General features: G+C 35.5%; 4 protein-coding genes and 1 long non-coding RNA gene across 6 annotated transcripts; 2 read left to right on the top strand and 3 right to left on the bottom strand.

Annotated features, from left to right (window-relative positions):
- Positions 1-673: 673 nt before the first annotated feature.
- LOC130662603 (uncharacterized) lies at positions 674-4,883 on the top strand. The gene is made up of 3 exons (XM_057461499.1): positions 674-1,300; positions 2,978-3,787; positions 4,006-4,883. The coding sequence occupies exons 1-3, from the start codon at positions 1,088-1,090 to the stop codon at positions 4,510-4,512; spliced, it is 1,530 nt and encodes a 509-aa protein (XP_057317482.1). The 5' UTR covers positions 674-1,087; the 3' UTR covers positions 4,513-4,883.
- Positions 4,884-5,457: 574 nt separating this feature from the next.
- Positions 5,458-18,052, bottom strand: LOC130662599 (microtubule-associated protein futsch-like). The gene is made up of 6 exons (XM_057461493.1): positions 17,946-18,052; positions 15,550-15,583; positions 11,834-11,960; positions 10,651-11,589; positions 7,080-8,972; positions 5,458-6,787 (listed from the first exon to the last, which is right to left on the bottom strand). The coding sequence occupies exons 3-6, from the start codon at positions 11,958-11,960 to the stop codon at positions 6,300-6,302; spliced, it is 3,447 nt and encodes a 1,148-aa protein (XP_057317476.1). The 5' UTR covers positions 15,550-15,583; positions 17,946-18,052; the 3' UTR covers positions 5,458-6,299.
- Positions 12,019-13,877, bottom strand: LOC130612975 (tigger transposable element-derived protein 4-like). Its single transcript, XM_057434303.1, has 2 exons — positions 12,344-13,877; positions 12,019-12,032 (listed from the first exon to the last, which is right to left on the bottom strand). The coding sequence occupies exons 1-2, from the start codon at positions 13,875-13,877 to the stop codon at positions 12,019-12,021; spliced, it is 1,548 nt and encodes a 515-aa protein (XP_057290286.1).
- Positions 15,867-18,399, top strand: LOC130662606 (uncharacterized). 2 transcript variants are annotated; one of them, XR_008989057.1, is made up of 3 exons: positions 15,867-16,068; positions 16,763-16,939; positions 17,526-18,399. It is a non-coding gene; the product is annotated as an uncharacterized LOC130662606 (long non-coding RNA). The 2 variants fall into 2 exon arrangements; XR_008989056.1 differs by having other exon boundaries at positions 15,876-16,075.
- Positions 16,994-25,911, bottom strand: LOC130662604 (tubulin delta chain-like). The gene is made up of 4 exons (XM_057461500.1): positions 25,483-25,911; positions 20,016-20,690; positions 18,541-18,721; positions 16,994-18,218 (listed from the first exon to the last, which is right to left on the bottom strand). Exons 1-4 carry the CDS (start codon positions 25,736-25,738, stop codon positions 17,954-17,956), a joined length of 1,377 nt encoding a protein of 458 aa, XP_057317483.1. The 5' UTR covers positions 25,739-25,911; the 3' UTR covers positions 16,994-17,953.
- Between the last annotated feature and the right edge of the window lie 126 nt (positions 25,912-26,037).

The raw sequence follows: 26,037 nt of genomic DNA, 5'->3' as shown, positions 1-26,037 counted from the left end.
CCTGTAATATCGGTTTTTGTGATAACACCCAAAAATCATTACGTAACGCGGATAAGTAGTGTCGGTACTGGATCAGAACAATTTTTTTTGTCGATACCTTCTAGCCCACAATTTAGGGTAGATTAAATTTAGCCGGTGTCTAATATCGACATTTCCGGAGATACTAAATAATTTAATCAGCGAATCAATATGTTCTCAATCAAATCATTGAATTGTATTGTTTCTGATTTCATCGTAAACGGATTAAATGTATAAGAACCCATCTTTTCAGCAGCCGCTAATGTTCTAACTTTTTTAACTCGAAGCTTCAAATTATTCTTAATGTCCTCTTAGTCATTTTGGAAGTTTAAAGAAGCATTCAGTGCTTCTTCGTATTGACAAAGCCTTGCATGTTGTTAACCATGTACACACGATATGTGTGTACATGGTTAAATCTCAACCCCTGTCTCATACATCTTCATACGCATATGAAATATGGGAAGAAAAAGTGGTAGACGATGATATTGATAATGATGAAGATATTATGTTAAAAAAAATAGAAATTTTTTTAAGCACCTCTAAAGCACCCCGGGCGTTTATTTGAAACATCGCTGTGCTAATAATTAGTATCTATGGAGGAGAGTATTAATTTTGGGAGCATGTGTTATGAATAATTAAGCATCTGCCGTGTGGTTTGTACTAAAAACACACAATCTGCGCATGATATCGTACAAAAGAGAATTTTAAAATAAAATTTATCCGACTTGTTTTACCTTTTCGATATTTACGCATAACTCATATGCCTTTTAAAAATTATTCAGAAGTTTTTGAATTTTTTTTTAAATTTGAAGAACGTTGAGCGAATATTTCATATAGTGTTATTGTAAAAAATGAAGAAGACGGGAAGGAATTAATCACATTAATATTGTATGGCGTTGAAAGAGTAGTCGAACATTTGAAATAACTTTAAACTTGGATTTAAAATAGGATTAAATATTGTGCGAAGTACACAAAAGAAATCTAACGCCCTCACCCATTTAAAAGTCTCTCACACACAACATTCACAGTCGTATATGTGTTAGTAGAAGTGGAATTTTTTGGATATACAATGATGGGGAAATTATGGGATCTTGATCAAGAGTTGGACAATTTGAATTACGACAGGAATGATGTTTTTTTACAGAATTACATAGACATAAGTCCACCACCACCCTATTCTAAAGAAGATTTATTTCGTTCGCAACAACAACAACAAAAGAACATCCAACAGCATGATAGACGGCTGTCGTACAACGATGTCGGAGCAGAAATTTATATCAGGGTTAGTTTTTTTATTTTGTTTTTTGAAAGATGTTCACGGTAAAACAACAAGAACATATGATGCACAATATTTTATTCACGCCTCAGTGCACACAACGACAAAGCATGTTTAATGACGTCATAACGCAACTTTTTACCAGACCTTGTGCTGCAGAGATCGTGAAGACAGCTTGTAAAAGTCATGCGCACTAAAATGCGTTTTTCGCAGCTTACTTCCCTAGTTTGCAAGAACGATTCTTTCTATCTGAACTATTTTATTTACAAAATATTTATACAGAACTGTCACTCCAGTGTTTAAAAACTGCTAGATATATATTGCCATCATAACCTACCGATGGGTTGATTTATATGTAGGCCTGGTAACAACACTTTCTGAACGTTCATATTGGGAGTTGAATCACCGGTCACAGGCGAAATTCCAACGAATTTTTAAAACTCGACATTTCCTAATTTATTTTTTTCTGAATTTTTCGGGTAGCATTTCGAAATTGCATTTAGCAAAACAAAAGCTATTCATCCACAGCAAATTGGGATCAGCCTTTTAACGATGTTCGGGCGCTGCCCGTGAACTAACAATAATGGGGATAATTTCTAATTTCAACACAGTGTATAGAATAGAGGAATTTTTTTTTGTTTTTTAAATGAGAAAAGTAAATAAAGAAATGAAATAAATCAATAAACATTAAAAAAGAAAAAACCCGAGATAAAGGTAGGGTAGATTGTTTTTCGTGATCAGGTGTTATAAATAATTTATAACGATATCCATTAAAAATATGTCTTTTCAGGAAAAAAAATGGTGATCATTATTTTCGATATTTACAATTAATGTTAAATTTAAAGACAAAATTTATTTCCAGTGCTAAAACTTGCATGACAAAATCATCCCGAGAATCAACTATATTATATTGATGATAGCCGCCATTTTAAAAGGGTGCTGGGGTTTCAGTACGTATTTCTAAAAGGCGTCAATAATAGAAATAATAATGTATTGTGATCAACACGTGGTGTATTGTTAAGTATTTTTATGTATATTCTTTGTATAATTATATGTTGCGAATTTTTTCGCAGACGGTGAAAAAATGAAATCCCTGAAAGACCAAGCGCGCACTCCCCCACACGTTTAAAATTGGTAAAGGGTAATTTCACACGCAATAACCAGGACATGATCGTGTGCGCTTCCCCTCACCATAAACTTTTCATCAGGGCCGTTGATACAGAAATAAAAGCAGAGGGCCGTATTTTAGTGGCGCGTCAAAGGAAGTTTTTAAAAAGTTAACCTTCTAGTACTTTAAGGGCAGAAACTTTCGCGGGCAATTTTTATTATTTTTCTTGCTTTGTTTAAAGTAAAAAAAAATATTTTCTTCAATTTCCCACTCATAATTAGTTCCGTCACTAATTTCTCCATCTTCACCAATGTACCGCTGAATTTTGCTGCCAAATAACAATTCAAATTCTTCTACCGTGTTATATTGAGCCTTTAAAACACAGAGCCGTTGGCAACCATTTTAATTTTGTAATGTGAACACTCCACCTGTTTCAGCGCAAAATTAAAAAAAGCAGAAGCTGCGACAAGTACAAGGAAATAAAGATATTTGAGAACTATTTTAGTATTCTGCGTAACTGTTAACACATTGCCGTTGCCAAAATATTTGCAACACTTGTTATTTTCGAATTCTAGATAAATAAAAAGCCGAACGAAGAAGCAGGTTTGACTATTTTAAACGGCGAAGCGTTTAACCCAAGTTGGCCGACTATATTAGACATTAGGAAAAACTCGCCAGCCAGCCGCACAGAAGAAAAATTGTTAATTGGAGATCAAATAAAAGAATTGTATGGAATACCAACAGTAAGCCTAAAACATTCACAAATCCTCGCATTGTTTTCAAAGGCGACTGATGAGGTTACCATGACGATAAGAAGAGGTGTGGAGCCGTCAGATCGTAGTTTTGATTGGTATAAACATCCTTTTTCCAGTGTTAGCCATGTTTATGAGCAAGTATCCATACAAGAGGAATGTGAAAGTACTGATATATGCTGTGCTAATTGTCCGGAAGACGAATTAAAGGAACCAGTTTTGTTCAAATCGTTTAAGCACGAACATGATGACAAAGAAAACAAGAAGATTGCGAGATTGCAGTATACAACACCGGATAGAGATCTGAGGCGAACTCGATCATTTTCTGGTGCGTACGGAAGAAAGAGTTGCGCTCCTAAGCAACGACAAAGACGACGAACAACCGACCATACAAATAACAAGTCGGATGATCTCCGAAATTTAGTTTTATTTTCACTACCCGACAACGATGGAAAATATATCGCCGACGAAATCGAAAAGCTGGAACTGGAGAAGGAAGAAGAACAGGAAGAAGTAAACGCGTTTTCACCTCGACGTAGCCGAAGTAACTCACAATGTAGCCTGGCTTCAACTTTGTCCGCATCCACGGTTTCCTCGTTTTCAAGTAATTCCACTTCAGCTACCACTGAGCAGGTAAGAATAGAAAGATTTTATTTAGTTGTTTGTAAGGAATACTGGCGAGTATCAGACATTCTTTTACAATTTTTTGCAAAAAAAATAAAATAAAATACACAGTAGGAACAAACTGAATCACAATGCCGATATTAAGCAGCTTTTGTTTGACACGCCACCAAGTTAGCAATTACACTGTATGATCCCCATTGTTCAAAACTTGATTGAATATTTTATAGTGTATTCCTTCAAAGTTACAACACGGTTGGCTAGACAGAATGAACCAATCATTTGACATGGTCGACCATCACAACTTAGATGGATCCACTGAACTGACCACGCAAGAAAACTTAAGGAATTTCGCCAAATCACCTGCTCAAGTAATTCGAAATAGTTTTCGGCGTAAAAAAAGCAAAAAAAATGTAAGCACGGAAGATTTTCAAATTACTGGAAAATCCGAAACGCCTGAGAACACCCATATCTTAACTGTGTGGATCGCGGATCGTAAAAGGTTAGGATTAAAATTGGGAGGAGGGTGTGTATCTCCGTATGGTGATAGCAACATGACCATACGCGATGTGAAAAGACCTAGTCCAGCTGCAAAAGTATTTAAAATAGGAGACGAGGTTTTAGAGATAGACGGACTTTCTACCAACGGAATGACAGTTAATGAAGCCAACAACATGCTATCCATGCTGGAAGGAAACTTTGTCGAATTTAAAATATTTCGACCTGTTAATAAATAAATTTTAGATCTGATTATAACATATAGATTATAGGAACCCTGTACGGTTCTTCATAGCGTTCATTTTTGCAACGCTGCGTTTAATTTACTGTCTAGGTTTTTTCAAAAAAAAGTGAGGCTGACACAACACGCTGTTTAAAATACCCTAAAAAATATTTGCTTGTATCTGAGTAACCACAACCAAAAAGCTTTAACAGAAATATATTTTGAAATTTATTTCAAAACTTTTCCATACATTTGAATACGCACCTTTGTTTCTTTTTTGCACCCTGGCTTTCATCGAAAATTAAACGAATATTTGTGAACTTGACAGTGTTCAATAAAGTTGTACCCTGATTTTCTGTCATCAGATGAAAAACTGCTTTTTTTCAACCTGATTATTATTATTGAAATTATTTACCCAGGATAACCTCTTGAGTTCTTATTGGTATCAACGAGGGTCCTTCAAAAGGGCTTCTAGTGCATTTAAAGCTCTCATTTGAGTTACGAAGGTCGTGCAAGCACAGCAATAACTCAACTAGACAAGCAACTAAGATATCAATCCTATTCCCATACTGAGCGCTAAGCAGAAAGGATATCTTTACACTTTTATAATCTCTAGCATGACTCGGCCGGGGTTTGAACCCAAGACCTCCCGCACTGAGAGCGAACGCTCTATCATAAGGCTACCATTCGGTACAAATCAATACAGTCCTTTAGTTATGTTCGCCAAGAGTTGCTGCTATGCACACGGTTGCTAAGTTTATCTTTTTTTAGTGTTTACGCCAAAGCCTTAAAACGTTTTCAAAACCAATAAGCGGCGTTTACGCAAAGTTCCACTCCGTCTAAAGTGAAAGGAATCTAACCCAAATAAAATTCTGTTGCAAGACCAGCGATTCACTACGAGCGATATAAAACTCCTATGTAAGCGCCGCATGAATGTCTATACGAAATAAAAAGAAACAAGTACAAAACGTGATTTTTTGTTTATAAAAAATTGAGATATAAAACTACTATTTTACAAAATGTACAGTTGCGTATTTGACAGAACATGATAAAACACAGAACACATAACAAAATCAGTGAACTTTCATTTATTTATTTATTTACACTGCACAACATAACGGATAATGCAAAGTGGATGTATAGATATTTGATAGAAAACATGGCGGATTAACTACAATACGCTACTTGACAACACGATCGTGAGCATGAAAGATAAAGCCACTGACAATTGAATTTGACACACAAGTTACATCACAAGTCGAATAGTGAGAGAATCCGAAAAACAACTTTAGATGTCAATATTCTGCATTGGTATTTGTACCGTACACTTTCCAAAATTTGGGTCATAGGATAGGTTTGTATTTAGAAAAGGTATACAGTACAGCGTATAAAAATTTGTATGAATAAGAAGGAAAATTCGGTAAAATCGTCAAAATGCCTAAAAGACAAAATAAATAAAAGTTAATTTTTTTAGTGAAAAGTTGAAAGAATTTGAACGTTGGATTTGCATTCAGCACAAAGCAGCACAAACACAAAAATAACTAAATGAAAGAAATATAACAACCTCGTCCCAGGGGCTTTTGTAACATCAAGGCCGTTGTTTAGCCTTCAAGTAAGCGCTAGCAGCTTTGACATAGGCAACAAACCCTGGGGACGAGGATGGAAAAATAGACATTACACGGAATACGTTAATTTTCTTCCGTCTGGTACATAACGAGACGCACATCGTGACACGAGTTTGTGTGTTTATATACATTCAGCAAAACAACCACAACATTTAAAATCCCACAACTTTTTTGCGCATTATTTTTCCGGTTTATGCACTTCATTTCTTTTTAACGAATCCAGAGTTCGTTTGGCTCCTTGCACTTCATTTTCGGCTTTGTTCGCAGCATAATATTTCGCCACTTCAATTTCCGTGACAATTAGTTCCATTTTCTGAATTTTATCCAGCCGATCTTCGGCATCAGCTAAAACCACCTCATCGCTTTTTAGTTTTTCTTTAGCATGCTCTAACGCAACACTGTCTACTTCGGATTTTTTCGCAATCTCAGATTTTTTACTAATAGAATTTTCTTCTACTTTCTTTAAAGTCTCCTTATCTTTATCGACTGTTTCTTTAGAGAGTTTTACATCTTTAATTGCAGCAGTTTTGACGAAATCTACCATCTTAGCAATTGAGCCGGGATCGAAACCAACAGACGATTCAATATGCGTTACCGCTGATGCTGCTTTGAAAGTGTCTTGCAATTTTGCTTGTGCTTTTTGTAGATGAAGGTATTCACGTTTAACTAAATTAAAAAAAAGAAGATGAACATCAGTAACAATAATTGTTTTTTTTAAAAATCGCTCCAAATGACCCTTTTTTTTAATAAGTAATCAATTTAAGGACCGAGGCTGTAAATTTGGGTCAAAACCTAGGCAACTGTTTGAAAAAGCCCAAGAGTCTTGTCAAATGTGATGTTAAATTTGGTAACTTTTTAGCAACTTTCAGACTAAAATAAAAGTAATTTTCAGGCTAATACGTGCAGTTAAAAGAGACTTTATAAAAAAGGAAGAACATGTATACAAAAGGAGGTGTACCGTTTTGATCATCGCTATCTGAAGGGGGCGTGGATGCCGGTTTCGAGCCGTTCGTTTCTCTAAGACGATCACTAACATCGTTACCATATTTTGCACTATCCACCGCACCCATCCAACCGGGTAAATTGCCCGACATGTCCGGAGGAGGAGGAGGGGTAGGCTCCGGTTCAGGTTTCCGGTTAACAGTCACTACTTCGTCTTGAGGGTTTGTATTGATAACCTCCCCTACTTGTGCTTGTTGGTTTTGGGGTGCTGCATAATTCATAGGAGTACCCGGTCGCATTTCCACTGCCTCCTTATCGTTGAATAATGTATTTTGGAAATTCTGATGTGAATTGAAAGCTACCGGTGCTATGTTCTGAATAGGAGCGACAGGTTCCACTGGAGCTGGCTGAGATGTATAAGAAGCCATCGATGGTGCCGAAAGTGACGACTGTTGTGAAAATTGATGATAAGGTATCGCACCTGTTACTGGCTCAGCTGAAGGTTCGTATGGGTGTAATGTAGACAGAGGCGCGACACCAATGTTGGGGTGATATGCAGGACGCCCAGAAATTTCTGTAATACTGGGATGGAACCCATTAGGTGGCGAGTAAGGTCTAGACGCTCCTTGTGATGGTATTCTAGCTGCTTGGGCACGACTATCATTGGGCTGTTGCAACCAAGACGGAGGTGGCGAGTAGGTTGTTCCAGGAAAAGATAGCATCCCTCCCGCACTGTCGTCGTGATTTTCCTCTGAATCTTTGTGTTCATCATTTGTATTAGGAATTTTATGTGGTTGTTCGATTTTGGTTATTTCATGATCCGCTGAACCAATACTCTTCTGAGTTAAAGGGCGAGCAAATGACGTTATTAAGTTAACATTAGCAGTAGCAGATTGCGGAGGCCTGAGCATGAACAGAGATTGCGAATCTGAAGGGGTTTTAGCAGTTGAATGTCTTTGATCTCCTTCAACATGTTCTTCATGGTATACTGGCGGAAGAGGTTGATGGAACATTGGTCTTGGTTGAGAGAAAGGTCTTGATGCGGCAGTAAGCCAATGAGGTTGAGCAGCGAATTGATTCGCACTATTTTTTTGAGACTGTATGTAGCTAGATAAGTATTGGGTAAGAGGAGCTTTTATGGCTGGTGTATTAAAGGATGGTCGACTTTCTTCGTTTCTTTGTTCTCCCATCTGGTGTTGTTGAAGCATAGGTGTAGTTGGTTGCAGTGCACTATACATCGGCAGAGGTGCAATTGGTGGTTGGTAAGCCGGTATTTGGGGTTGAACAGCTACAACAGGTTGCACCGCAGGCTGCCCACTAGGATAACCCCATGTACCAACCGTTTCGCCAGGTTGAGATTGCTGCATTGAAAGTGAATTTGCGTCAACAGAAGGTTGTTGCTGTGTCACTTCCATTTGTGGTTGTTGCATTTGTTGTACAGGTTGAACTGGCATAGGAACTTGCGTTTTTGCTGCGTTTTCTTTAGCCAAAACTAAATTATGCTGCGCTCGTTCTTTTGCAAGGTATTTCGCTACTTCTAAACCTGTAGCCATCAACTCAATATCTTTTAGTTGCTTCAACTGCGTGTTAATCTCTTCAATTTTGCTACGATCACTCTCTAACTGTTTCTTAGCAGCAGCTACATCGCCAGAGATTTCAGACTTCTTCACCTCATCGTGAACTGGAACCGACGCCCTTTTTTCAGCTTCTCGTGCCTTGTTAATATGTGATCTAATATCAGCGTCGTACTTTGCTTTCTCTGCTTGCAGGCTCATGACATACTTGTGTGTGTTGCTGACCAGATGTTCTGGATCGATACCAACTTGCATTTCAAGATGGGTAAGAGCTTCTGCAGCTAGCTCAGCATTTTTTAATTGTCTCTCGGCCTCTTCAATACTGGATGGTGGCTCTATAAAGCGTGCAACTGCGTTATGGAGACAGTAAACAGAAAAAACCCACGAGACACATTAAAAGACAGGTTAAATAGAGCACATGTTAGAACACAGGTGAAGTAGATTTGCAAACGCTGTTTTTCATTTTCCAAATGGCTTCAAGGTATCTAAAACGTGTCGTAGGCTTCAAGAGATTGTACGCCATTTTTATATGCATACATAGATAGTCTGAAATTTAAAATTGAAGTATATGATTATCAGATTTTTAAGTTGAGTAACATAGAAAAATTTCTTGTCCGTGTAATTAACTAATGAACGTAGAGTAACAAAAAATAAAAAGCAACTTTGATGGAATTGATGAATAAAAATTAACATCTAAGAATAGTAATTTTATAACAAACACAAAATAAGGCTTAAAAGAGGACAGCACCAAAAAGGTGCTAATTATTAAGTTTATAGTAACTTTTAAAACCAACGTTTAAGATTGGTACAACTTCGCAAACCACACGTACACAATCCCTGCACCGCACCCTGTTTCTCTGTACCAGGCTCTTTAACATTGAATGAACGATATATAATAACTTCTTATTACATCATCTTAACAATGTACAAAATGTTTTATGAAGAAGTTAGTATTTCGCCTGCCTGTATATCACGCGCTCTCAAGCTGGGATGAAAATTCCGCACAGTGCAGATTTTTATAAGATTTACGCTTATTAGAAAGAATTTACGCGAAGAATTCTAAGTTCGCGAAAGTTTATGTACGCAAGTTTTGAAAATTAGCAAAATTTTTCAAATTTAAATCTTCTTTCGCTTAACAAAAACCCGGTAAATGTTGGAGAGAAAAATAGACACGCTTTTACATCCTCAGAGATATCTTAAAGCATTTCACAACTTTGGTGAACAATTTTGGTGAATTAACCGGATCTTTAAATTTTTGCGAGAATTAATTTTTGGCCAATTGAACAAATATTAAAATTTTATCGGCAATTTAATTTTCGCACTTGCTTGATTCGCAAAAAAAATAATTTTGCGAAAAACTAATCTATGGAGGCCGCTAAAGTTTTGGATTTTCATAACGTATTATTTCCACAATATAACTTTTTCAGCGTTAATACATTTTCGCGAATTGCGTCTAACAAACAAAAAAATCTCGCGGAATTTATTTTCGTAAATTAATTGCCCTAAAATATTTTTAGAAAAAAAAGTTAAGAAACCCTGAAAAATTCCCAAAAATTAATTCGACCAAAGTTTACGTTAATTACCATCACATTAAACATTCGTTAGTCAACAAAAATAACTATCACGTGACGTGTATGAAGTTTAGAACAGTGGAAGTATAAAATTTCTTTAAAATGTTGCAAAAAGAAATCACAAAACGACAAGAAAAAATACTGTTGTTTAAATGCTGCACAAAAAATTTCATACTTTCACATACGCTGTTCACGCAAAAAAAAATGTTTATTTTTTAAAAAAAATTTATTTCCTTTTTTAACCTATCTACATCAATTAAAAAGACTATCTACACAGCACAGCTAACAACAAATGAAGCCTGTTGTTGTCTACGTAAGAAAATTGGATCATTTTGAAAAATCCATCAAGTTCATTGTTTTGTGAATGTTAAAGGAACAGTATACTTCCACAGTCAAATGCGTTGTATGACAGTGTCATGCGCGATTCACATATGCGACCTACCGTCACCGGGAGCTGTCTCACGTGTGTCACGTTCCTCTTCGCTTTCTTCGTCTTGAAAATCTTTATCTTCGTTTACGATATCCAGTTCTTCCTCGCCATCATCTTCTTCTTCGTCAGCGATAGATACTTCACGAGTCTGCATTCCACGATCAGTGTTTTCAGAGTTAACTTTCATTAAATCTTCTTCATCTTCGTCCACCTCCTTATCTACCTCGCTAAGATCCCGCTTAGCCATGTCTCTAACACTTTCCGCATTTTTATTAAGCTTCATTAAATCATCCGGGGCGTTATTCTCATATTCGCTCTCCTCGTCAGTGCTTCTTTTTGTTAACAGTCTCATGCTAGGCATTATAGCTTGATATGCTCTCGATAAAACAGAATCTCCTTGCCAAATAAAATCTAAGTCTGACGGATTAAAATAAACATTTTCTGTTCCAGGAAGATAACCCTCATCATCACCATCTAATAACCAATCTCTACGTATGTCTCTCTCCTCCTCATTAAGTTCATCTTCATCATCTTCATCTGCAGAACGTCGAAACTCCGTTTTGTCATTATCGCTCTGTTCGTCGACTTCATCATCTACAGAACGTTTTGAACGTTGAAACATATCGTCTGGTGGCGTCATAATAGTTTTGGTGTATATTTTTCCGTTTTTTCTCGACTTCGCTTTTCCCTTGGCTAAAGTTAAATCGCGGTCCACGTCTTTGATGGAATACCCCTTGTTACTTTTATCAGACTCCGCTTCTTGAGTTTTCTTCTTTTTATTTTTACTCTTTTGAGCACTTTTCCCTCCATTTCCTTGCAGAGGGATTATTGGAAAGGGTATAGCTAGCGGCATTGGCGCTCCTTGCGAACCACCGCTCATTGGACCTTTGCGTCCGCCATTATGAACTTTATCACTTGATACACTCTTCGTCTTTTCGCCTTTCTTCTTTTCTAAGAAAAAGAAGAGATTTGTCATGAAAACAATAGTTTTAAAACCACCGTCAATATTAGTTAACATATATTGACAAAATCCATTTCGATTCTGTAAGAGGTAGAACAAAACTTTTTATATCTGAAATCGGTAGAAAATATCGGTCGTCATACATCAGAAAATCCATCAGCGATAAGAAATGCTAACATTTTTACAGAAACAGCGTGACCCACCAATTAATTCCCTTCAATAAACATAGCATACCTAGTTTATTTATTTTTTTGCCTCCCAACTTTCGACCAATAGCATCAGCTCCAGATTCGTGATAGCCAATAAGAATAAAGACAAATGCAAACAAGATTGCACAAAGTAACCGTGACGCCATCATCATCTGAACGAAAAAAACAACATTGTTATTCATATGACAACCAGGCGTGTTGGATACCGGTTTATATACAGTAGACTCCCGGTTATTCGAAGCCTCAAGGGGGATAAGAATTTACTTCGAATAACCGGGAGTTCGAATAACTGAAAAATTCGTTTTCCCGCCAGATTTTCAACTTGACCTTAATGGGATGGACTTTTCTTAAGTAATTGAGGCATTGTGGTTCAGTTGAGCGTGTAAACACAAAGAATTTTTACTTTTTGAAGAAAGAATAAATTTGAACAAATTGTTAACAGGTTTTAAAATATGAAAGTTATAAAGAAAATGTATCTAGTAAATACAAGGAGTTCAACTCTTAAAAAAATCTTTAATGCTACATTGTTTTTTACTAACGATGTAGTGTTTTTGACATGTACGTGTTATCATGTTTAACTGCTTTCTGATTTCAAGACCATTCTCGTCAAACAAAGACCATCTTTCCAACAATTCTAAGGCCTCTTCTAACTCTGACTGCTTTGGCTTCTTCGGGGGGATGTCATGTGCCTCAATTTCATCATCATCGTCATCTTCGAGATTCGGCGCGTTTTGATCTTTGTCCTCATTAAGTACGATTTCCACGATTTCCTCATCAGTCAATTCAATTGATTTACTCGTGCATACCTCAAAATCAATATCCACAAAATCATCTGCGTTAAAGATGTCGCCGTCAACTTCTCTTTTTTTCAACTCGCTTATGCTGTCAGAAAGAGATTTAAATGGGTCATCAGCATCATTGAGACTCGTGATCTGTGCTTCTTTTGAGATGCCTGCCTTCTTAAAGCAGTTTTTAACGGTGTCTTTTGAAACAGCGTCCCATGATTTGACCAAGATTTGCATCCCTTTAAGAATGTTAATTTTAGGGACCTCTTTACCGCCGTCAATGAACTTTATTTGACGTTTCACAAGATTTGACCGGTAATATGCCTTCAATGCTCGGATTACACCTTGATCCATGGGCTGGGTCTTAGACGTTGTATTTGGTGGTAGAAAAACTAATTCTACTGCTTTAAGACCAGTGACTTCTGGATGAGCCGGGCAATTGTCAATTATAAAGACAATCTTTCGACCCGCAGTTTCAAATTTAACATCGAGTTTTTTCACATAATCGGTAAAGATTTCAGAATCCATCCAGGCCTTCTTTTGAGCTTTGTACTGACAGGGAAGACTTCTGACTCCTTTGAAACAGCGCGGTGTAACCGATTTTCCGATAACGAACATGGACAACTTTTCATCTAGGGCATTTCCTGCTGCAAGTCCTGTTAAACGAACTTTGCTGAACTTTCCACCAGCACATCTTTCACCTTTGGCATGATAGGTATTTGTTGGAAGCATCTGGTAGAACAAGCCGAATTCATCAGCATTGAAAATGTCTTGTAAATCATAGCGTGACAAAATGGTTGGCAGGTGTGTTTCTTCCCAGCTTGCTGTCATCCCTGGTGTACAAGACTTTTCCTCTCCAGAAATAATTCTGTAAATGATGTTTTGTCTGTACTTCCATCTGTCTAGCCAGCCTTCTGAAGCTTTAAAATCAGGTTCGTTGAATTGCTTTGCAAAATCCAATGCTTTTTCTCGAATGATTTGACCACTAATCGGCACAGTTCTTTCACGAGCGTTAACGAACCACTTGTAAACTGCTTTATCAATGTTATCGTATTTTCCGGAAGAAAGCTTTTGTCTTTTAACTCCATACTGGCCTGATTCATACTTGGTAAAAATGTCACTTTTATTCTTAACCCAGTATGAAAGTGTGTTAGGTGGGACACCATACTTTTTAGCAATAGACTTTTTAGTTGTTCCTTCTTTTTCAAGCTCTTTCAAAGCAAGATATTTTTCTTTGATCGTCAGAACAGTTTTCTTCCTTGACGTTGTCTGAGCGGTTGCCATCTTTAATGTGGATTTGAAGAGCCTTTAAAAAGTTTGTTTACATCCACCCACTTGTTTTTTAATCGAGCTTTCGAAACGTTCGAAAATTAGATGAAACGTTTGAAAATCAAAGGAAACGTTCGAATTTTGAATGATCCTTTTAAAACGTTCGAATGTTATAAAACGAAACGAAACAACACAACAACAAAGCAGTCACACCACAATTAGGACGAAGAAGTGAAAATTACAATGGATCTTGTTTCAATGATAATCAACGAAACACAGCCGATAGAAATCATTCTTATCAAGTATTATGAGAGTAACTCAACCGTTATGGGATATCATGAGTATCAAAAGAAATGGAACGCTGTTATTGGTGAAGTCCTAGAAGCTAAAATGGAACCAACAAACGACATAGACAAATATGCAGTGGCGGTCTGCAAAAAAGGAGATATTGTTGGTCATTTGCCTAAAGGAAAAACAGGAAAATTTGCCAAAACGATATTTTACTTTCTGAAGTCAGAGATGTTGTGTACTTGCAAAGTAAAAGTGACAGGGAAAAGAACTAACTTTGGAGATGATAAGGGATTGAGGATCCCCTGTTTGCTTCAATTCTCTGGACCGAAGGAGAATATTGAACTTTTGAAGAAATTGCTTGAAGAGTGTAAATAGCCATGAATATTGAAACCTGATTTTTTGAAGAAAAAAAGTGTTTTAATCGCAGAAAATCAATGTTCTCACTCGACGATCTCCCAATAAGAAAAATTCGAATAACTGAGGGTGACTTAGCCCATAATTGGCCCCAAGGGGAATAAAAATCACTTCGAATAACCGAATTATTCGAATAACTGAAGTTCGAATAACCGAGAGTGTTTTTGCCTGAGTTAGGTAAGCAGATCCAAGGGGAACGCCATCTCACTTCGAATAACCGAATTATTCGAATAAGTGCAGGTTCGAATAACCGGGAGTGTACTGTACGTTGACAAACATGACTAAAATTTTGTGTCCATTGTTGAGGGAAGTGGAATGTTAATTACTGCGTTCGACGACTTGTGTTATGCAGCGTTGTTTTTCGTTACAGAGATTGTTCACATGTTTGACTTTACCAACAACCAGTTTCCAGTGACTTACGGATTTCACTTTTACTTTTAAGAACGTTTAAAACTTTGGGCGAGGCTTATTTTTCAGGTTGGATTTTTTAAAGGAATCAAGGCTGAAATTGTTCTTATTGCGTTCTAGGCCTAACTTCGCGATTTTGGGCAACGCGAAAGTTTCTTCCCTTAAAGTATCGTCATAAAGTATTGTGCTCAGTAAGTTCTTGACATATTCTTAATGTTTGAAAATATGTCAGCATAAACCGTCTTACAAACTTAGTTAAAAAAACCCGTATTATTCCGCACATGTAAAGCTTGTATAAATCGGAACTTGCATTGCAGAAGGGAAAAGAAGGAGCGATTTAGAAAGAAAATGGAAAGTAAACCGAGTTAGGGTTTGCTTCACGAACAACACTATTTCTAGCAAATAAAACAGCACGTGATTACCTAAAATAACAAATAACATTACTGAACCAAATCAAGCGCACAAACTCTAGCCATGCTCATACGCAAAATCGAATCAAACATTAAATTTATCACAATGCGTTTGAAACACAAACAAACTGCATGGAGTTCTAAACAAAGAAAAAAGCACTTACATTTCTCAGAAAAAGGGTTGCACCCTCCGTTTTCCTAAAAGCAACACATATATTTCTTGAAATTATAAAGTTCGAAAGTAAAACATTCGAACGCTCGAACAGTTTAAACACCCTTCAATGCATTAATTAAAAATAGGCAGCAAACAAAGAGCTCGAATTAAACCTATTGAAATGTTTGAAAAGCAGTGAAGCGTTTAAAAGGCTGAAACGAACCCACAAGGTGCTCGCATTCAAATCGTTCGAAGTATGCTCAAAAATATATCCACGATACTGTTATTATATCGACTTCAGGTACATTCTCGTAGCATGAAAATAAATCTCGCTGCAAGATTTGGGGAGAATACGACGAGTCTCAGTGGTTTTCAAGGAGCAGCTGCATTGGAACTTCGACAGCTGCAGTTTTTTTATACTCACTGCAGATGAAAAATTCTTCAGAATGGTTCACAGTATGTTGAGGAGGTCGTCAGAAGAATAAAGTTAGCGAAGCGATGAAAAAAAAATGAACGAGAACAAGTCGGGGTACGAGGTAAATATTTCATTCTTTTCTAAACTATAAATGTTATAATAAAGGTACACGAAAACGATTTTTTTCACATAGTTAAAAGCTACCTATCCAGAATGTATTTTTAAACAGTCTTATCAAATAAAATTTCTAGAACTCAACGTAGGAAGTGTTATCACTCAATTCAGAGCTACTCAATGCCCCCAATCAGCTCCTACGAGGTAACGAAAAAAAAATTTATAAGGAAGAAGCAAGTTTCATACAATCAATTAAGATCTAATATAATGGGCAATGTTGATTATATTGTCTAACATTTTCTACAACGGCGTAATTACATTTCAGAAAACTTTTGTTTACATTTCCAATTGGTTAGAGCAAATCACGTGATAACGTAAGACAATTTGATTAGCTGAGAATTTTAATGTATACCAATATAAAACTACCGTGACGGGTTTTAAAAACACAGGGGATGTTATTGTTTTGTTATAAATATTGTCGAGCAAAGTCACGGGTAATTTAACATTGCCATTGTATTTGTCTATTACATTGAGGCTTTTTCGTGAAATTAACAACAAACTGTTTTATGATAAGATGCGTAAAAAATTTAAAAAAGATTCTGTAAGAGGATTCTTTCACAGGTTTTAACATCTAGTTATATATTAATAAGTGTGATTCATAACATATATTTTTAATTGTATAATATTTTACTAGGTTACCAACACAATAGTCGTAGTTATGACAACGAAACAAACTTGTAAAAGCTCTGAGCGAAGATTAAAATGAAGAAAAAACACACGAAAGAAAGAAAAAAATTGAAAGAATGACAAGTTAAAGTTGGAACGGAGAAGTGAAATAGAACGCCATATTTTTATCAAATCAACTTCAAAGGTTTGTCTTTCTGTATGTTTATCACGTTACTCGGTATAATTTGTTCGCAGGTTCGAATTATTTAACTTCATATTTAATCGCGCGACGAATCAACTTCAATTATTTTAAGTAGAGAGAAAATAAAGCGAGAGTTATTTTTGAGGAATCGAAAACTCAAGAATATTTTTAAATTATCTTCGCGAAAATAGTACAAAACAAAACAAAATTTCTTTCTTTTTCGGGTCGGTTACTTCAGAGATAAATTTAATAAAAATCAATATAAAAACCAAGAAAACTCTCACTGGATTAATTTTGTCATATTGGCATTTTTTTAAATTTCTCGCATTATTTTTTTTTATTTTTTACGTCTCTTGCATTCGAATTTTTTAAGACATTTATTTTTTGCTATGTTTGGTATCTGCGTTTGTATCGAGGCTTCTTCGTATCGTCACGAACAAAAAACAGCTGCTTTAACAATCAAATTATTCCACACATTATCCGCCATTATACCGTCACGTCTATATAGAATACTTGTAATCATTTTGCGTAATACACACTGACTATTGTTTATACCCGTAGATAAAAATACATTTTTGTTGATTTCTAGTTTGTAGAAAAACATTAGAAGCGAAACAAGCCTTACTCAAAAATGCCTGATGTGGTGTGACTTTGGGATTTAAATATTTTGGAAGTGAAAAAATAAATTCCTGTAGAAAAGGTTTCTGCTGTACTTGGCTGTAAAGAAAGCTTGATGCAGAATGAAAAAGAGATGACAAACGCAGAGAAACAAGAAACGCTGAAATCTCACAGAGCAAAACTATTTTAGGATTACATTCTGAAGGCGGGCAAGTGGATAAAAAATGATCTTGAAAACGAATACTCAATGCAGGAAGTCTAAGACGGAAAAAGTCTAAGAAAAAAGATTTTATTTAAAAGCGAGGTTTGAAACGATTTAAATACGGACGGAATTGGGTTGGGAGTTTTAATGTGTTGAAATTTGAAGATACATAAGGTGTTATTAACTTACCGAAGTTTTTAAATAGAAGTATAATCAGCCACTACTTGCTCTACCACACCAAAGCTGTCGATAAAATCATTTTCTGTCAGTCCATACTTTTCATACTGATGAATATACGCACGTGCGTTAAACATACTCCACGCCTTTCTAATGCAGTCATTCATTGGACGAATAAAAGTTTGACTGTTCGAGACCAACGCTGCAGATTTCTCGTAACGATTGAATGGGCGAGTCTGTCGCCATTCGTGATAACAAAATGGCGGAGGAATGACGCTTGCATATCTGAAAATCATAAGTGTTTAGCTTTTCGAAAACATATACAAAGAAGCGTGGTATACAAGAGGTGACAAGAAGCGGTCAAGCGTGTTAAAATTGTTTACAAGCGTAAAACACTGTTACTTTTTATAAAAAGTTTCAAAATTGTAGCTTATGTTAAATCAAGATTACTCGCTATAACTAGTTAGCTAAATCTGTTCAATCGTCTGTTCAGTGACATATTTAGTCGTTATTCTGGGTTGCTTCTATTTAACGTGATCTTGTAGCATATTTAGCGAACGATGCCCGCGCAAACGAAAAAGCCAATGTAACATGGAGAAAAACTTACAGTTGGTGAGTTTTAAAGGCATCAGTCTCAACATGATGCAAATCTTTTCCTCTTACGATCAATAAGTTAGCTATGGATTTGTTAAACTTTTCTCTATACACCGATACATCTTGTTCAACTCTCATATCAGATGGACAACCAGAAGCCGAAGGGAGGGGGACTTTTACTTCCCAGTTCACACCTAATAAAACAAAAACATTTTCCTAGGGTGACAAATATATAAAGGACCAAACTCAGTTACTAACAAATTTCAAAGTAAGTTAAAATTTGCAAATTCTTAGCACACTTCCAGTAAAGATAGCTAAAGATTTAGGTACTACAGGATTTGTCTTCGTTCAGTCGCATAATACACCCATATACGATTAACAAACTTAACATAACGTTGCACAAAAACACTCACAGGAAAGAACGCGCTTCTTGAAAAAGAGGTGGAATGTAAGGAAACTAAGAAAAAAGGAGAAATTTTTAATTCAACTGTAAAAATTGATGTCAAAAAAAAAAAGAAAAGAAAATTAAGGAAGATATTTCTTAAAACAGATATTTTTCAAGTTATTCACACATTTTTTTTGATATCACCGTGTGTCCAGTACAATAGTATTAGTACAAATCCAAAAATAGAAAAAATTAAAAGAATTAAAACTGAGTTGATAAATGAGCATTTATTTCAATCTCTATTCTTCATTCTGCTTTATTTTAATTATCTGAAAACTTGACGAAATCTCAGTGCATTGATAGTGGCGTTAGCTCCTTAAAATTTCGAGTTGCTGGTTGAAGGATCAGTAACTCTTGAAACAAATGAGATTCTTAGTTTTCTCTATGTTCTTGATTTGTTAATCATCAGAGACCGAGGGAATCCATTTTTAGGCATAACTGGTCAAGAAAATCACAGCATTATTATAGCATTCAAATGTCTATCTAATCACTTTCCGTTTTACTTAAGCATTATTGCCACACTTTTTGGGTCTGGTTGTAAAATATCTTTTCGCAAATTTTAAGATTTGTTAAATAAATGAATTTCGCAATATGATGGTTTTTGTAATTTATTTGCTAAACTTATTCCCATTGTTAGATGAAAAACACAAATCAAACCAAAAAAGTAAGCTCTTTTTGGAGACCAAATACAAAACTTTTATTTGGTCTTCAGGGTTACAACTTTCAAAGGTAAAACTGTTTTAAAAAAAATAAACACACTAAAAAATATACATTAACAGCACCAATTTTCGGCGCGCGAAAACACAAGTTAAAGGAAGCAAAAATCGCCAAAAAAAATATTCGCAAAAATTGTTAAAAAGATAAATTACGTTAACAGAAATATTTTTTAGAAATTTAAATCCACTAATCCCTCAGAGGGCCATTGTTCTTACGTATTATAGAGCCAGTATTGGATCGTTATTAGCATCCTATTGAATTCAAGTCATAAGTTGTTTTGTGCGCTTATAAAATTGTTCGCACAAATAAAATAAGAAAAAAAATACCTTCTTCCAGTGCTGCGTCAGCGATCAACATTTGTCTCAAATGTTTCAACAAAGCTGGCCACACATACGTACTATAAGCCATGGACTGTTCACTAATATGAGGTATGTTTTTTACGGAAACCAGTTTATACGCAGGATGTGTGGCCACGCTTTGCACTAAATCGTACAGAGGGTTGACTTTCTGATAGTCGTGCGTATACGCAGGTTGAAGTATGCTAGCCAACTTGTGCGCTAGTACTTGGTTAGTGTGTTGAAACGATATGTTTTTAATACCAAGTAACTTCACACAAATATTATGTACATGATCGTTTTGTTCACCGATAACAATATCAGAAGCATGTTGCAAATGAGAAAGTGTTAGTACGGAATTGTAGTTTTGAACAATGACTTCGCCTGATGAATACGGCCATACCACGTGATTTGCTACAATAGCGTCCTCGTATTCGTCACGCAAGGTATGAGACACGTGAGTGCCCAGACCTGATCCTGTTCCACCGGCTAAACTCATTAGCACCAGAAATCCTGTGAAATGATCACATTTCTCAATTTCCTTTCGACAAAGCTCTGTCACCTCACGTGATGCATCTGGTCCGTTTTCATAGTAACCGAGAGCCCAGTTATTTCCTGATCCTCTTTTCTGAATATACTCTGCTCCTGAGGGGTATTTCCATAATCCTAAACAAAGACAAGATGACCAGTCCCTTAAAAGAAGTTAACTTTTTTTGATCTTTGGTCCAAAATAGCAGAGCATTGTCTTAAATTCTAAATGTGTACCTATAAAATTGATATTGCTCAAATTAAAAGCAAGCAGAAAGCAGGCAATTTTTTTCTTAAACATTACATACAGATATAGCTCAGCAAGATAATAATCGCACAACATACTGTAACTATTAGGGCGTTTGACTGAGAGGAAACTTGATTAAGAGGGGAGTTTAGGAGGGCGCTCAACCGAAAGGGGGTTTGTTTAAAACACAGGAAAATTGTACGTTTTTAATAAAAAAAGTTGTAACAAACTATAAAAATTAACCTTGGTCTTGAAAGTATGGGGGAGGGAGAAGGCATAAATTGCCATAAGTTCGAACAGTGTTAACTTGCACAATTACCATATGTGACAAAAGGAATAAATTAGCATAATTATTTTTCTTGCTGACGTCGGCATTTTAAGTGTGACGTTACCATTACAAGTCTAAATCGCGTTTGACAACACTCTATTTCTCTGTTAGTTATATAAATGATTTATGACATATCTTCCGGTTTTTTAGCATAAGAATAGAAGGGTTATCATGAGTTATCGGATTAGAATCAAGGAAAAATGGGTTGACAGGTTTAAAAATGTGTGAATTAAAAACAAAAACACTTCGTAAAAGTTTATTGCTTGTATGCTCGTTGTTTCATCAGATCGGGATTTATAGCATTTTCCTTTTCAGAGAGTTTAATATGGCGGTGTTAAACAATGTCTTTTAAACCGTCATGTCATCAACAAGTGGAGTCAAAATTACAATTATTTATCGCTTAAAAGGGTGACTAGCGAGAGCTGGTACGCAGCGTCTTGTGTAAAGTAATGATTTTGCAGCCTACCAGCTTTCTAAACATGCTTAAGAAAGAATTGAAAATTATTTAGTCGAAAATGTTTTTTTTAGATTTATCTAAATCAAAATACTTTACACTCCGTGAAAAAAACATATTAAAAACACTATTGGCAATATCAGCTTTCGTCCAATTCTTAATCTCCTTTCCTCACACTAAATACGTTATAACAAATGTATATATAAGAGGGTCAATAAAGTTGACCAAAATCGTTAAGGCTAATGAAAGAAGCTGTAATATTGGCCAAAACAATCGCAATTCTACCCGTTTAAAGAGGATAACCTTGCCATTCTCGAAACAAACAAATTTTTTGATTCGCGTTATTTCAGGGTGGCCAGCAAGATTTTCAAATAAAATTCCAGGAGTTTTCAAGGAATTTGGAACATATTTAGGCATTTTTCCAGGACAAAATCAAATTTTTCGAGGACATTTCTGTTCTCAAAAAACATTTTTACATTAGAATTGATAACGATAACACTTTTCTACGTAAAATATAACTGTCAAAACTAAGTCGAACAAACGAAACAAAATTGATGGGATAAACAAAAATATGAACAAATGTTGAATCTTTTTAGCAGCAACGATAAAAATTCTTTAACAAATCATATTCACCAAATTTTTATGTGTATTTAGGAAGGGTACAATACAAAAATGACAGATCAATCAAATACCAAATTTAAGAAGTAAGAGAAAGAAAACATTTAAAAATATTGTTACAGACAAAATGATTCGGCATATTATAAGTATTATATATTCTACTAGTGAAAAATTCCAGGACAGGAGTGTTTTTCCAGGTCTTCAAGGACACCCTTCCATTTTTCAGGATTTTCCAGGTGCTGCCCACCCTGTATTTTAATGCTTTGTTATCAGTCAGTTTAGCTGAATTGCGTTGATGAAATTCCTTTTCATAATTTGTTATAGGCATTCTCGTTAAATTCGCGCCTCCCTAAGTTCCTAGAATATGGTAATTTATATTGTAAAGACTTCGCGATAACTTCTTTTGTAAAAAAATATTTGGGATTTAGTAAGAAATAATATATACTACAGTTTCAGGGTTTGAATTAAGAATTAAAATTCACAATTCACAACACAAGATTACCGTTCAATTTTTTTTTGAAAAAGAAATCAGGAAAACAAGTTGTGCTCGAGCTATAACAGGATATTGTTATACAAACACTGATCAAGTAACATCTCCTGTGTTAACAAATTGTTGGAAATCTTTTTCCGTAGAATAAAAAATGTCGAGTATCTAGTAAAAACTTAGCAAAGCTTCAGCAACGATGGGGTATGGTATATAACATGATACATTAATGCATTTTCAGTAAAAACAAAAACTATTTTCAGCGGGTTAGTTTTAAAACCTTATTTCGTGGAAAAGACACATCTGATATCCTTTAAACTAATTTTTACAGATTGAGTTCCAATGGTGTATTACGCAGGGTATTATACTAATTCATAGAGTCACGGTATGTGAACATGCCAGGTTGAACTCAAGGCATTGCCTAAATATAGGATAAATGGCTCCTTTAGCTAAAGCTTTCTCTGCTTAACACAGCATTTAGGAGAATTATTTTTCCAAAAGATAATACGTACTATATGAGATGTCAAAACTTTTTTACGAAATTTGCCGGTGAGATTTGCATCTATGACTAAAGGGTCAACACGAAGGCTTAACCAGTTACAATTTATGTTAAGCGCTTAACTGTAATATTTTAAGTCTATGACACAAAATTAAAAACCGCTTAATAATCAAGAAACAGCATGGAAATAGTTAAATACGCAATACGGCCTTGCAAAGAAATCCGCAAATAATTTCAATACGCTAAAAGGGTGGGGAACAATTTGTCTACAGTGCCACACCCAGTGTGCAATGCAAGACTTTCCTATTTCTACATCTACACTGTCTGTCTGTCTGTCTGCATGCCAGGGAGGAGCTTTTCTTTTCTATGTAGAGGTAGGGAGGGAGGGGGCTTCTTTTAAATATGCCATTTTAACGGTAATTTGGTAGTATCAACCTGCTGATGCATGTAGCAAAAATGACCACTCTACAAAATTGAAATGGACTTAATAATCATGACAGCATAAATAGGTTTAAAGTAAATCAAAGAAATTTTGCAAATATTCTTTTGGATAAGAAAATATAGTTTTCCGTCTGTTGTCTTAAAAATGACCACAGTGAACACAAACTGCATGGAGGGTGTCTTTTATATTGTCGTTTTATAGTTCTATAGCCTGCTACATACGTTCCCGTAAGGATATGCGAAAATAAGGTAGAAGGTCCTATCAAAGTATTGAAAATGTATTATTTTTTTATTGGAGAAGTTGTAGGAAATAGTTGGTCAAAAAGAAGGGCGAGAAAAACCATGGTCAAAAGTTTAGCTGGTAGCCTGCAAAATCGCTACTTTACACACGATGCTACGTACCAACTCTCGCTAGTCAACCTTTTTAGCAAGCTCAAATTACGAAAGATTCCCCGTCAAAGCCAACGTTGCTCTAAAATTCGGGGAAAATGCTGATGTCAGCAACAATTAGCACATTTAAGAGTTCCGATCTAACCAAATAACCTAAGATCCTAAGTCCTCTTCAAGCATTGACAATAAACTTTGACAAGTATATCTAATAAAGAAACGGCCTACATAATATACTTCCGGTGGAACTTCGAAAATCTTGTCTCAATACAATTTTAACTAAGATTCTAGAACTATCCACACAACAAAAAAACCTGTGATCATTAGCAAAGCAGCTTTTGGGAAGAAAACAGAACCTCAAAATTCACTTGCTGCGTCAAGATGCTCCACTAGTTACACAACAAAAAGCACACACAAAAAATAATCAGCTAAACAAACAATCTAAACAAGGCGTAAAAAACCATTTTTACACCTTTCTGTACAAAAAATCTGTATTTTTATTATGATTGTTATTATTATTCCGAATATTTCTACAAGATATAGCCACTTCAGTATTTAAAATAAATGTCGGTCCTGTAAAAGGTATGCATAAAGTATACACCGGCATTACGTACCCAATTTCCCTCACATGACATGGGTTGACCCGTAGCTGTAGTAAAGACACTTGCGAAACATGCCCGCGCTGTGGACCGAACCACGGACCTTGTGATTACGAAGCGAACTCCATACCCAGAGGACCACGCACTACAAATCGAAAATATTTAAATTTTTCCGTTAGGCGATTGCATTATCCGATTAATTTGCAATGGGGTGTACATTTGGTATATTCAAATTAAATGCTTAAAATCGTAATTAAAGCAAACTTGCCAAGGAATATATACTTCTTTATTAAGAAGGATGACTTTTTACCTACTGTTAAAACAAATGTATAAGCTCTGTAAAATTGAAAAAAACAAAACGAAATAGCATTTGAGTGTAATAGTTTTATTAAATAACTTTCTGAAATTACGGTTGACACAAAATCACAGGCCGCAACATGTTATGTAAAAGTTCCAAAATTTTGTTGCAAATCCGCGCGGAGTTCTTCCAGCATTGCTCCTTTTCATGTGAAATGTGGTTTTCATAAAATAACTCTCTTGCAACTTCGGTTTAAATAAATGCACATGCAATAATCTGTCGTTTTTCTGTTCAGCTACAACAGCCACCCAGCAACATTATTTTATGGAATAAGTTTTCATGAAAGTTCTAAATTCTGTTTTTATAAAAATTAACTCTGGGCAAAAAATAAACCATTTACGTAGTTAAAATCTTAAAATTGGTCTTCATGTAAAAATCGTATATTCCCAATTTAAATGGTATTTAAGGTGAAAAAGTAAGGGGAAAGTGGAGATTTCAAAGAGATTTTAAAACTTATCATAGTTTGTAGCTTCAATATTTATAAAAGAAGATCGATGAAGGGTTCAACAACCAACCTGTTTGGTTAGCAGTTTGTTTACACTTCTGAATAACTTTGGGTTCCATGTCAACCAACACAGCTTTCGCTTCTATGCTACCATTTTTCTTCTCCGTGAAGTATTTCTCCATCGTGTCTTGTTTGTATACAATATTTTCTGTGGAATCATGGGATGTAAATTGAGGAGGTTGCAATGCATCTTGGGATAGCAATGAAAACATACCAGTACCAATTTGATTTCCGCATTGTCCAATTTGAATTGTAATTATTGACATACTATTTTCTAAATAAATACATTAAAAGCATCTTGTTACAAGTTTCAAAAACGAGCTACTGTTTCTAATATTTAGGCGAAAAAGAAATTGCCACTACAAAAAAGCCATGTTTAGAAAATTTTAGACTAAGCTTAAGTGGATAAAAAGGGAAATCTGAACTGTAAATTTTGAAAGCACTAACTGCATTAATTCTTTGCTACATTGTCTAAAATTGTCATGGTAATTATAAGGAGAATTATGTTTCGGTTTCTCAGTACCAACTGTCATTTTGACTTTGTCTGTCAGACAAACTGATACAA

Source organism: Hydractinia symbiolongicarpus, chromosome 10 (assembly GCF_029227915.1).
Source record: "Hydractinia symbiolongicarpus strain clone_291-10 chromosome 10, HSymV2.1, whole genome shotgun sequence".
NCBI classification, from domain to species: Eukaryota; Metazoa; Cnidaria; class Hydrozoa; order Anthoathecata; family Hydractiniidae; genus Hydractinia; species Hydractinia symbiolongicarpus.
The sequence above is the reverse complement of the archived record's forward strand: the minus strand, read 5'-3'. Positions and strand labels throughout refer to the sequence as shown.